This window comes from Chenopodium album, chromosome 5 (genome assembly GCF_948465745.1).
Source record: "Chenopodium album chromosome 5, dcCheAlbu1.1, whole genome shotgun sequence".
Classification (NCBI taxonomy): Eukaryota; Viridiplantae; Streptophyta; class Magnoliopsida; order Caryophyllales; family Amaranthaceae; genus Chenopodium; species Chenopodium album.
Genome location: NC_137838.1, coordinates 8,455,245 through 8,469,334, shown reverse-complemented (window position 1 = coordinate 8,469,334; position 14,090 = coordinate 8,455,245). Strand labels below are relative to the sequence as shown.

Genomic DNA, 14,090 nt, shown 5'->3' with positions numbered 1-14,090 from the left:
TTTCTTCTTTGTTTTTCTTTGTTTTGTCTTGGGTTTTTTCCCTCTTTGTTCAACAAAAAAAAAAAATCTTTCTTCCTCTCCTCATTCCATAAAAATATGAGAGGGACGGGGAGCTTTACTTATGCTAGAAATTGCATATAAATACGGAAATATTTGAGTTATGATCGAACTGAATTTGAGATGATAAGGTCATTAAAACTAACACGATTTACATTTAAATTTTATTTGGTGAAAAAATTATTTGAAATATTCAAAGGAAATTAGATAAGAACTGAATTGAATTGGATAGCCCTTTGATCAAATTTGACTGAGATCGATTTATATTTCAAGCTACTAAATACTAAATGTTAATAGAAGTGTGAGCAAATTATGGTGTGTACGATTGTACGACTTAAGAGTTTAGGGTAATTGACCAAACTCTTGACTTTCAAATGGAAACCCTATGCTATGACCGAATTTTCCTTTATTTAAGTTATTCCTGCACAACTGGTGTGTTATTATCTAACAAACATAGAAATTATTACTAGCCTTGTTAACTTTTATTTGATTTTGGTAATTATTATCCATGGTATGTGTGACCTATGTGTTATTTGCTTACTTGAGTGTTGCATTTCAGTGGCGATTTCAGGAATTCTTTGTTATGGGTTTGGAGTTTTCGAGCGTAAAATAATAATGTACTTCCTTCGTTGTTTCTTATTTCACATAATTTAACTTTTTCACTAATCACATTCACCTTTGATCACTTTTTGTGATTTATACGTAAGTTAAAACATAGCCACGTAGGTTTTTATTTAAATCGTCTTAATAAGTCTCTTTTTTTTTTTTTTGAAAACTTCGTCTTAATAAGTCTTATCACAATATCTATTAGTTTTAATTTTTACTTATTTCGAATTAAATTAAATATACTAATGATTATATTAGATTTATACATTGACAAAAATGAAGCAGGTCAAATAAAAAAGAACAAAACAATTATAAGGTAATAAATAATAATAATAATAATAATAATAATAATAATAATAATAATACAAACTTTAAAAAAAATCGGGTGTGCAATAATTATTGTACATCCACTATAAAGATAGACTAGATTGATCAAAAGTTACCCCTAAAATAAATAAAAAGTTACCCTAATATGCATAAAAGTAATCCAATACAAATAAAAATTATTAGTAAAGAATCACATTTTAAATGACTAAAAATCAATTATTTGTGATTAAATGTAATTAAATTACTATTATAAAACTTTTCTTATTGTCTATTTATATAAAAATTGTATTATGTTAAAAGTTACACAAAAAAAGGCAAAAAGTTACCCTAAAATTAGGTAAAAGTTACCCTTATACTGCTCGATATACAGTAAAATTAGTGTAAACCGGGTGTATACAAAAGTTTTTGTAATAACAATAATAATAATAATAATAAATGACAAGTAAACTCAATTCCCTTGAAATGAATTTTGTTTATAAAAAAAAAAGGTCAGGGATAAGGTTTGATCCTGCGTCAATTGTGTAAGGAGCAAGGTTTTCACGCGTGTCTTCGACCACTGATCCAACACAACCTTTATCAGTAATATCAGCACATTAATTGGTATTATTATAGGTAATTACATTGGTAGATTAAGAAATAAAAATAAAATAAAAAATTAAAAAGGAAAGGGGGAATTTTGGAGGGAAAAAACAAAAGTAACATGTGTCATTGCTTGTATCTGTTTTAGTATTATAATAAAATATACTAGATGAAGCCCGTGCGATGTACGGTTTGTTTGATTTTTTTAATTTTTTTTTAATTTTATTTTTTGTATTTATGTGCTCAAATTATTTAGATAAAATTCCAAACATTAAAAGATAATATTTAATATTTAATTATTTTAAACTTAAAAATCTCATTCGCTAATTTTGCTTACGTGTCATTTGAATTATTTTATTCTAAAAAAATTAATAATCTCTTATTTTATTGGCTACAAAAAAAAGTTTATATTCCTACATGACGAGCTAAGAAAACTAAATCCTACGTAGCTCTTTAAAAACTCGGGGGAAAAACTCCCCTTTATATATATATATATATATATATATATATATATATATATATATATATATCAATTAACCTATACTAAAAACGAATCTAAAATGACATTTGTCACAATGTCATTAAAAATTTTCCCGCCCAATTTTACTTTCTATTTTTATGCAGATTATATATTGAAGGAAATCATTTTATAATAATTTAAAATATCTTTCTTCCAATTAAAATTCTTAACAATAATAATTCTCCATATAAACCTAACTGATATATTTTTACATATACGTAGTTAAGGTGAGTATTATTAAACATGCCTCTTTTTTTCTAAGTGTCACTAGCTAATCTAAGACATTGATATAGTTAGGTATAAAAGTTAAAGTTATATTTATTTTTGAATTAATATTATGAGTATAATTTATTTTATTAAAATATACAATAACCTAGGTGAAATTTCCAAAATACATTAATAGGTAGTAATATGTTATACTCATCAATATAGCCGCCCCTTTTTTCCTTTTCTCTCCTCTCTTTTCTAGGGTTTTAGTTTTCTTGGCCGTTTAGGCCGGAAATAGTCTAATTTCTTCGGAAATTAGACTATTTCCGACCCTTTTTCTTTAATTCAATTTAGTTTTTTATTTTGCTTTACGTTTTGTTGTGTTTTGTTCTCTCCATCTGTGAGAGTCTTTCCCAATTTTCTGGGTTTTTCCCAATTTTTTGGGATTTTGATTCTCATCTATGGATGAGAATTTTATTTTTAGGGTTCTTATAATAATTGGGAAGGTGATTTGGATTCCTATGGGTATGGGATTTGTCATCAACTGGTCGATCAAAACATCAGCGCAGATTGCGGAGGTCTCAACTTGGAAAGATGCAAAGACATCGAAAATCATTGCTCGCGTCAAGCTTGAAGCGGTGGAGTATGAGCTATGCCAAATATGCAAATTAGTTATGATTTTGATTGTAAAAGTTATGATATTTTCTCTAAATCTGTGGTTTACAGATCTTTATTACTGTAGATGCCGTATGACTATTATTTAATGATATTATTACTTCCCGTTCAAAAAAAAAAAAAAAATATACAATAACCTTTTTCTAAAAGTTAATAACAACCGTGCATTGCACGGGACTTAAACTAGTATATATATATATATATATATATATATATATATATATATATATATATATATATATATATATATTTAGATTGATGGAATAAAGATATCCTCCAAAAACAGAAGTAGTAAACGGATAGATAGGGTTCACTGTTCATATATAAGGTCAATAAAACGATGACTCACCAACATTTTACAACAAGAAATGCATGCATATTTATATTTTTTGTGTTGTTGGCACGTACCTATACGTACGTTTGTAAAGTTATCATCAAAATATGCAGAATTTATTAGTACTACAAAAGTACAAAGTACAACAAACATATCAACAATCTAAAATTTGCTTCATTTGACCAATGTGTTTAAGTTGTCGGCGTGGTCTAAGATCATTTTAATATGCTTCGGCTCAATTCAGTTCCAATAAGTCCAGTTCAGTTCTTAATTTCTTTCTCTTATAAAATATTCAGTTCAGCTCCAATAAGTTCAGTTCATTTCAGTTCAGTCAATCAGAACAAGGCCCTAAGTCATATTCTGTTCGATTTTATTTGACTTGTTTACAGTATTTGATATAAAAACAAATAAGTTTTGGGGGATTTTTCTACTGCCTCAGTTTTTTTTTTTATATGCATCACTTTGACAATTGCACTATTCACATACCATGGTTAACTTAATTTTTTCACCTGTAACAAATGAATAAATGTTATTATATTGTATATCATTAGATTCGTCATAATATCTAGTTTCATAATATAATTTTGTTACAATTTTTACTAATACACAATTAAAGATATTTATGGTCAAAGTAGCGTCTCGGCAAATATATCGGTCAAACTGATGCATATAAAAAAAAACAAAGGGAGTATTTGGCTGACCACACCATACAATCGGAGTTACTCGAATTACTCGGTCGGGGGTTACTCGAATTATTCCTAACCGAGTAACCAGGGCCGTCTTGAACAATTTTGATACCCTGTTCTAATCTTAAAATGGGCCCTAATATATTATGTATAAAAAATTTATTAACATTGTATAACCAAAACATATATACAATCTTCAACAAACTCATTAAAATAACAAAATAATAAAATAAATCAAACTCCTTTACTAAACTTACAAATTACATCTTAGGCCCTGTTTGATTCACCTTAATTTTGCTGAACTGAAATTATTTTTACTGAACTGAACTTATTTTTACTGATCAGAACTGAACTTAATTTTACTGAACTGAAATTGTTTTTACTGAACTTAAATTATTTTTACTGAACTGAAATTATTTTTACTGATTTTCTATTATAATTCTTCTTTAAGAAAACTGAATTTTACTGAACTTATTTTTACTGAATTAAAATTAATTTTACTGAACTGAACTTATTTTTACTGAACTGAAATTATTTTTACTTAATATTATTTTTTTAAGGTGAAAAGAACAGGACCTTAGTATTAATATATTTTTATGAAAAGATTGGATTGAAAATTTAACTGTAGAAATGGAAAATAAATGAGGAAAAAATTGATTTAATTGCTCCACCATCAATTCCTATTTGTATGAATTAAAATAAAGAATATGGAAGGTTTGAAATTTTTTGTGAGAATTGCAAGAAAAAGAGAGTAATTAGAGAGGGTATCTTGAAAAAAAAAATGGAGAAATTAAAGGAAGGTAAATATATGTAAAATGAAAAACGGAATGTTTTTGGTAAAAACTAGAAAACTAATTTAGAGCACAATTTTCGGAGTAAACTAGGAGAATTCTTGTTGACTGTCGTAGTGCCATTAAAGGCTGAAAGCTAGCTAAGGAGATAAAAGAGATTTGATTTCAAACTTAAAGGAGAAAAAAAATTAATTGGGCCCTATGTAGTAGGTCTGTTTGCACAGGCGCAAAACCGGCCCTGTGAGTAACCCCTGACCGAGTAATTTCTGACTGAATTCCTCGAGTACGTAATCCCTACTTGAGTAACCCCAAACCGAACCCCTCAAATAACCCCTAATCGAGTAACTACCCTTAACCGAGTAACTCGAGTAACCCCGGCCACACAGTGTAGCCAGCCACATATAAATATGTGTGAATAAGTTTAGTTAAATTAAGCTAAGTTTAAACAAATTAAGTTAAGGTAAAAAGTTTAAACAATATTTTAAAGGCAAAATAATTAAATTTAACACAAAAACTTTTTTTTTTTTTTTTTTTGTCTGTAAAGTTTTTCATAAACAAAATAGAGTTATCACATCGTCAGACTCTACAGAGTATATCAGATCATTGATCGAGGATTAAGATGCACGTTATGCTCCCGAACAAACAAAATATACCTCTCAAACTTGCATGTAGTTTAAATATTATGAACTTATTTTTTGCTTTAAAGTAACGATTAGCACATTGTTCCAGACATATGCTTACAATCCATAAACAAGGCAAAATTGTCTCAATAGCACCAACTATAGCCTATAGGTTGAGTGCAAAGAACAACACAACCTTTACCGGGTGCACTCTACAACAATGCAAACGCAAAATTAGGTGGTAATTAAGGTAGTACAACGTACTATCCAACTATGTTTCTTCTCCTTAATACGTACTCCCTCCTTCACTTTTTGATCTTTACATTATTTGAAGTATCTTCGTGAGATAAAAATGAGCAAAATGTAAAGATTAAAAAGTGATGAAAGAAGAAGTATATAGCGAATTAGCGAGTTTTCACCTTAATATGTATGGATAAGGCTAATAGATAGGTAAAAATTAATAAAAATTCTAGTGTAGTCGTCGACTACGGACGACTATCTTCGACTACGCTAAGAAATTAAATCTGAACCGTTGATATTTATTTATCTAATCCTAGCCATCCAATTCAACACCTATGCTGCACAGTCATCAAGAGCTTGTTTGGTTAATATATAATTCTTTTTACACACATATTTTTATTTTTTAATTAAAAAAAATAGCAGATTTTAATTTAAATATATGATCTTCAACCTTAAATCATCTTTCACATTAAATTTGGACTTGATCTTCAACCTATATCATCATCTTCATCCCTAAACATTATTCCATCTTAAACCAAAAATTTATTTCGATGAATTTGTCAACCTAACTACAAAATATAATCATTTATATTATCCAATTCATCAATTGTAGAAATAATTAATTTATTCATCAATTATAGTAATGTGATTCGAATATTAGTTAGATTAGTAACCCCATAATAAGTAACCCCAATCCCCGGCCACATACAAAAATTTGCCGAGGTCAAATTATCATCCAACAAAACACACCAAAAAATAAAATGATACCATCTTTATTGGAGTATGTACTATGTAGTACTTCGTAATATATATGGTCAATTTCCTGTCAATATATATATATATATATATATATATATATATATATATATATATATATACAAAAATTAAATATGGAGTAAATAATGTTCAAAACTAATTACACAAATAAAAATAAAGAATAAAAGCATAATTTAAATTCCAGAAGTAAAAGGAACACTAGCAGCTGGTATCCAAGATTCACCTCCAATAAAATTTCCCACAAAAAACTGAGAAATTTGATCAACATTTGTAATAATCTTATAACCTTTCCATTTGACTCTTTTACTTGTTAAAGATCCAGGCCCAAAATTGTTGTACTCAGCGTAGAACAACGTATCAAGTGCAAAATTACCATCCCATTGTAGCCAACCAACAGGACTAATAAGGCTATCAATAAAGCTCTCTACGACGACGGTACGTGAATATTGTTCCCATGGTCGTCCTAGGAATGATGGGAATGATGCAATGACCGGTTTAAGGTCAGGTGAAGCCGTGATGCGCGAATTTTGTATGATAATGCCTGTGTTTTGGTTAGGGTCAGTTCTTCCTTGGGCTGTCACGGTATTTTTTTGTGAGGCTAGAGGTTTTCTAACGATTATGTTACATTTTTGGAATATTGAGGCCGCGTTACCAAATATAAAGTCTATTGTACCGTATATGTTACATTCTCTATAGAATTGTCTTTGTGAGTGTGCAAAGAGTGTGTCTTGGTATCCTTCGAAGCTACATTGGTGGAAGACTGAGTGGTCGGAGCCTACTCGGAGTGCCACTGCTTGTTTGTTTTGTGGCCCGGCGGTGTTGCGGAATGTTATTCCACGAGCTATGAATCCGTCTCCCATCACAGCTGAAAATGATTAACATTTGTTAAAAGAAATTCAAGTATTAATAAACTACTTCGTAGTTGTTACATGGTAAAGGACATTGGTACAAAATTCAAGTTATTTATAAAAGTTTGGAGGCAAAGTCAAACTTAATTGTTATGAGTGATAGGCAATCATAATAAGTGGACTAATTGGCTATTGGTGTAGTGGTGATTGAGATTACACTTGGTAGGGAGAATCCGTGTTCGATTCCCCACAATAACAATTGGGAGGGAATTGGAACCTAAACACCCAGAACTGATCTCGAATCCGAATTAGCCTAAAAGGTGAACTGAGTGGAACAAAAAAAAAAGGTGGATTAGTAGCTAGGACTAGACTAATAGAACTAAATACTACCCCTTTATCTCACAAATAATACCCCTTTGTTACACGTAATAATTAACGGATGTAGTAATTTAAATTGTTAGATTTTTTTTTATTAAGGCTCTTGGGCCTTGTGGGGAGGGAAACAAGCTAAGGTATGCTTTGGCCCAAACCTCCCTAGTAATTACGGAGTAGTATTTATGAGGAGAAAGAGTACAATAACATGACTAGTCTAACACCACATGATGGACAAACTTAGCGTATACGAATTTTATGTTGATCTTTGACATATACAAAAATGAAATAAAGTACTACAATCTTGGACATTTTTTTGTTGGTTATAAACTTAACAAATATATACTTTTACTGTTTCAAATAAGTTGACACATTTTGACTTTTGACATTATATACAAACTCTACTTTTGACTAACTTTAGCTTGATGGACAATGAATAAGAAAAGGTATAATTATGTGTGATCTTGTTCGATAAATTTTAAAATATCAGTTTTTTATAATTTTGCTTATTGAAAGTATAGCATAGAAGATCACGGATCAATTTCTTACCAACAGTTGCTGAGTTGAAAATCGTGAAGCCATTTCCATAACTTCTATCACCGGTTATAATCGTACTTTGCATGCCATCACCTACTAGCATAATATTTCTCAAATTGGTACCAATCACAAGGTATTCCGCATACACACCACTCTTAATATGGATCACAAACCTCCCACTCCTAGTCTTCTTTGCCGTGGCATCAAGGGCCTCGCGAATAGTCTTAAAATCTCCCGACCCATCTTGAGCCACCACTAGGTTTGCCGTGGCTAACTTAGAAGCTTGCAATAGTTTCCTATCGCGTCTAGTGACCCACGTAGGGAACCCTAGCTTGTATGATTGAATTCTAGGGACGATGTTATTGTGCATGGCTAAGCTATTGCTAATCAACTTAGTAACATTGTTGGAGATATATGGTTTAAACCCGGCTATACACGTCTCAAGGTTAGTCAAAGCCGTGCTTAGCCAAGTTTGTTTATCAAATTCATTGCAATTTTTTTTGGTAGGGTTTAGGGTTCTATTAAGCTCAAAGATGGTGCTCTCAAAAAGGGTCATGCAATCGGCCCATGCACCCTTCTCACGCCTATCTTTACACTTTGATCCGAGCCCTTTGGTGTGGTTGTGTGCTAAAAGGGTTTGATCCAACGCTATTTGGATCACCATTTTTTGAAACTCGACTTTGTGTTTGGGTTCGAGGTGGTTCATAAAATTTAGGCATGGTTCCGGGTGTAAGGTTTGGTTGCACCACCAACGTATGTCATTTTTGGCAAGGGTTGGTGATGATAACAAGAAAGAAGATGCTATCAAAAGAAAACACACTAAAAAATTTGTGGCCATTTTCCTTAAACTTTGTAATATGAACTAATAATGGTTGATTATTGGTGTTTATTAATTAAGATAATGAAGCTATTAATGAAAATTACATAATGTTGATATTTATAATAAGATGATAATATAAGTTTTGAATTTTATGCATGCTAATTGTGGTGAGTTATTACGTTACGTGAAGATATTAGTATTTTTCATGGACTATATAATTACCCATGCATATCAAAATTATCTAATTAGGAGACTTGTATGAATGTACAAGAAGTACTAAATAATTAATTGGTCCCATTATTTTTCTGCTGCGGTGTTGCCCTACGCTCCATGCGTATGATTATTTACTTTAGGAGAATAATTTTGCCAGTTTTTCGAAAAACTATACTACCTCCGTTTTTTATTAGTTGTCACATTTTGACTTTAGCACTGTTCACACACTTAACCATATTTTGTGATTTATACGTAATGAAAAATATAATCATGTGGGGTTTTGTTAGATTCGTCGCGGTATATATTTTCAAAATATCAACTTTTTATAATTTTTACTTATCGATAATTAGAGATATTAACGGTTGAAGTCATGCATTGGCAAACGTGACTAAAGAAACGTGTCAACTAAAAAGAAACGGAGGAAATATATAACTCATCGATTTAATGATCATAATTTGTTCTATTCGTTATTGGTCCGTAAGTCCAATTATGAAAGTGATATTAGATTATTAGTCTTTTAATTTCTATCTAAATAACAAGCTGATTAGCCACGTTTTGTTAATTTACCATATTTAAAAATTAAGTATAATTATGATATCATTCATATGTAACTATGTAAGTATACTTATGTTGTCCATAAGAGAGAAAAAAAGTGAACACGTAATTTAAAACAATAATCTTAGCTTTATACTCCGTATCTCTCTTCTTCAATAGCTCACGTGTGTGATTAAATTGTGAAAATGTGATTAAAGGACATGCATGATGTATGGAAATTTCTTTGTTTGCTCAACCAATTAACATACTAATTTCAGTAATTTGAAACAATTTTCTTTGTTTAAGTGCTCAACCAATTACCATCATCAATAATTAAACATCTTCATCATCGGATTATCCTATCTTTATCTACTGTTGCACAAGCCCAATCTTATACAGAGTTCATAACCAATCCAAATGATATGTGGCCCAAATAAGTTGGTGATTGATGTCCACAGTCCACACTATATTGTCATTTTGTGAATAGTACTATTGTACTAATAAAGACGTGAAGAGAACATGATGTTTCGGTTCCTTTGTAAGTTCGTGGTCACTTAACGGCCTAAAGAGAGAACACGCATCATATACGAAGTATTGTTCATAAACTATTGGGTGAATCTGTTTCACTGTAAGTCTTCCCACCCAAAAAATAACATATATGTTTAATAATTTATATTACACAACTCACTTGAATTGTCCAAAGACTTATATATACGTATTTAAATTTTAAAAGTCAAAATATTCAAAAACGAAGTATAAAATGTCTAATACGGAGCCACTTATATTTATCTCACCATAGTCCGGATTCATATAATACATTCTCATTAATTATTGTTTTCTAAGCTAATATTTCTTCCTAATTTCTAAGCTAATATTTAGGGAGTAGAATTGAGATAAACATGAAGAAGGTAATAGATAAGATACGTATTACAATATCTTGGAAGTTGATAATGAAAGTGCTAGTCCAAAATAGGAGATTGAACAAAAGTATGCTTTCACAATAAGGGAGTAACGTATGAGGGCTACGACAACAAGCTGTATAGTTGTGCTATCGACCAATAGACGTTGCTGTACAAGTGTAGGACACTAGGACCATTTTCTTAGGTGTTCTTCGTTGGCTCATGCAGGCAAGGCGACAAAGTTGGTTATTATTCATCCAATATATGCATGCACCAAATAAATTTACCAATAGTTAATATAAAAATAATAATGACCATATCTAATCACGCACAATATATTAAGCGAGGAATAATAAAAATATGTTTTTTTTTTAAAAGATTATTTATCTCTTACTGATCGAGTAATTTTAACCAAGTAATCCTTGAGTCTTGACTGAGTAATCCCTGACCAAGTAACCCTTAATCTATCGGATAACCTTTGATCGACCGAGTAACCCTTGAAAAAATAACCCAACACGGTGTGCCTAGCATATGAAGATTTGTGTTTAAAATATAGTTAAAACTTAAAAAGATATAAATATGTAATCATTGCAAAAATCAAAATGAGAACTATAAATCATTGAAAAATTATGCTCTTACTTCAAATTATTTAAAAAAAATACCATCCCTCAAAAAAAAAAAAAAAAAAAAAAAAAAAAAAAAAAAAAAAAAAAAAAAAAAAAAGAAAAAGAAGAAGAAAAGAAAATACCATTTAAGCACGTCCGATCCTTAATTCAAAAAAAAAAAAGAAAAGGTTAAAAACCAATCAAAGAAGTAAGAACGACAATGGACAGCAAGTTTGGCAAGCAACCCCATTTGTCAATTCTAAATTTTGTCATGCAACACTTAACATTATCAACGTACGTAACGTAGACCCAACTTATAAATAAATGCACATGCTTTGGGCCTTTCTTACTTTCTCTATCACACTTAAATATCTCTAATGTTTCATCCATCCCTATATTTGTGATTTTGTCAATGTATAATGAATTAACCTTTTACAGGAGTATTAGTTTAAAGGTGCTCTTTTCAACTTTTTGTTATATCCTTAAGGATAAATTTGGTTTATATAAACTTTGTTCTTATACAACTTATTTATTGTCTCATATTTCATACATGTATATTATAGGATAGACTCTTTTCAAATCATATATACTTCGTATATGATATATGTCCCCTTAATTAAGTTAATCATCATTTCATATAAATCGATGACAAACTGACAATGCCGCCCTAGCTAATGAATAAAAGAGTGAAGGTTTTATTATGCTATTTGAGGCTTAATATCTATTCTCTTCACCTTAATTTCAGTTCAGTTCATTTCATTTCACTTCAGCTCCAATTAGTTCAGTTCATATTTGTTCCTAATTTCATTTTTCTCATATACAGTTCAGCTCCAGTCAGTTCAGTTCGATTCAGTTCAGCTCACTTTAGTAAATCAAAACACGCGTACATACCCTTAATTATTATCAACATTGAGGCTACAAATAACTAAATTCGCTTAGCAAATTAAAATATATGCTTACGTGACTCCATATATCAAACATTCAAACATCATTCTTTAATGATGAAGGGTATGGTCTAACTATATAATAATTGATTTAATTAAAGGGAGTATTTTGTTGACTTCTATGTATTATTGAAATTGCGAGGGTATATATATCAATAATTATGAAACTTATATGCGTGTATTCATAGCATAATAATTTATTTAAATGAATTATTCAAGTGGGAGTGTGGGACAGCAGTAATATGGAATAGATCAGAATTTAAGGATGTAAAATAACAAACTAAACTAATGACAACTAACTAAATGAAGCAATTCAACTTGCAAAGTATGTAGGACACTAATGAATTAGTAACGAATCCTCAAGTTGAAGACGTCGGCCTCCTTAGTACATACAAGTATATAAAAGTATTATGTACACTTTATGTTGGCTATGTATGTACAACCTAATTAATAAATAACGATACACACTCATGCGTCAGTGATTTGTGTTTCTTGGTAGATTTCAAGTAGCTTAGTTAAAGGCCATATAGTCTAAGCTAAAGTTTAATTTTTTTTTTTCATGATATACTGGTACTACGTATATTGTATAAGGGTCCATTATGATCCCTCCTCTATTTTTTCCTAGATAAAAACACTTAAATTCACACTCTAACTTTTTTTTTTTCTTTTTATTGACAAAGTCACACTCTAACTTTATTCATGTGAAATGATACATTTTCATCTCAAGCAATAATTTCAAATAACATTTTTTCTTACTCCTTATAATATATACTTGTATTAATGTTTGAAAATAAATATTACGTATCGTATGAAAAGAGCTTTATACCATTGAATTTAATTATTGTCTTCATAAAATTTAGGGCCCATCCACTTGATTCCAATTCCAAAATATCAAAATTATTTTTCCCGGGTGTGCAAAATATCAAAAATTATTACTATTTTTTTTTTTAAAAAAAAAAAAAAAGTAAGCCAACTTGCTGTATATCTCTCCTATAAATTGATAAAAACTTTCTCCAAATATCATCACAAAATCAAACATAAAATTATCCTAGAAACCAAAATAATAAAAAAATATGATGAAAAGCATATCTTATTCAAAGCATTTTATAGCTTTTCTTACCATAATTAGCCTTACTTCACAAATTAGCTCAATTTTAGCAATCCATCGTCCAATATACACAGATTTTCTTAAAAGATCATGCAAGTCAACACTTTATCCTGAACTTTGCTACAACTCCCTTTCAACCTATGCAAGTGACATCCAAAAAAATCCTCACATGCTTGCAAATGCCGCCCTCTCGGTGACCTTAGCCACCACCAAGACCACAACCGCGATGATATCTAGGATGTCGAATGGCCCGGGAATACGGCCAAGGGAGGCAGGTGCTATGAAGGACTGTTTGGAAGAACTAAATGATGCAGTAAGTGAGCTTCAAAAATCCATCAAGGAGATGAATCATATCAAGGGTAGTAAGAAAGTAGGGCTTATGATGAATGATATACAAACTTGGGTGAGTGCTGCATTGACCGATGCGGACACGTGTACGGCTGGATTTGATGGAAAGGTCATGGATGGAAAGTTGAAGAGTGTTGTGAGAGGGAAAATTGTGACTATATGTCATCTTACTAGTAATTCCTTGGCTTTGATTAATAATTATGCTTCATCCATGCATAGTTAATGAGCTAGGTAAATACTATTTTTCTTGGAGTGGTAATATTTTATGATAAATAGTGAGTGTATTAGAAAATCTGGGTTGATTTTGTTCACCATGTTGAATTGTAATATAGTATATACTGTATGAGTAATTCATGAATTAGATCTTTAATTGAAGCATAACAGTCGTGATCGCGACATTTATCTTAACATACAGAAGACATGGCAACTTTTGGTTAAAAAAA

General features: G+C 30.4%; 1 protein-coding gene and 1 pseudogene across 1 annotated transcript; one reads left to right on the top strand and one right to left on the bottom strand.

The window, feature by feature from the left end:
* Positions 1-6,592: 6,592 nt before the first annotated feature.
* LOC145630317 (pectinesterase 2-like) lies at positions 6,593-8,840 on the bottom strand. Its single transcript, XM_081682568.1, has 2 exons — positions 8,189-8,840; positions 6,593-7,284 (listed from the first exon to the last, which is right to left on the bottom strand). Exons 1-2 carry the CDS (start codon positions 8,838-8,840, stop codon positions 6,593-6,595), a joined length of 1,344 nt encoding a protein of 447 aa, XP_081538694.1.
* Positions 8,841-13,201: 4,361 nt separating this feature from the next.
* LOC145631783 (pectinesterase inhibitor 7 pseudogene) lies at positions 13,202-14,055 on the top strand (annotated as a pseudogene).
* The last annotated feature ends 35 nt before the right edge of the window (positions 14,056-14,090 follow it).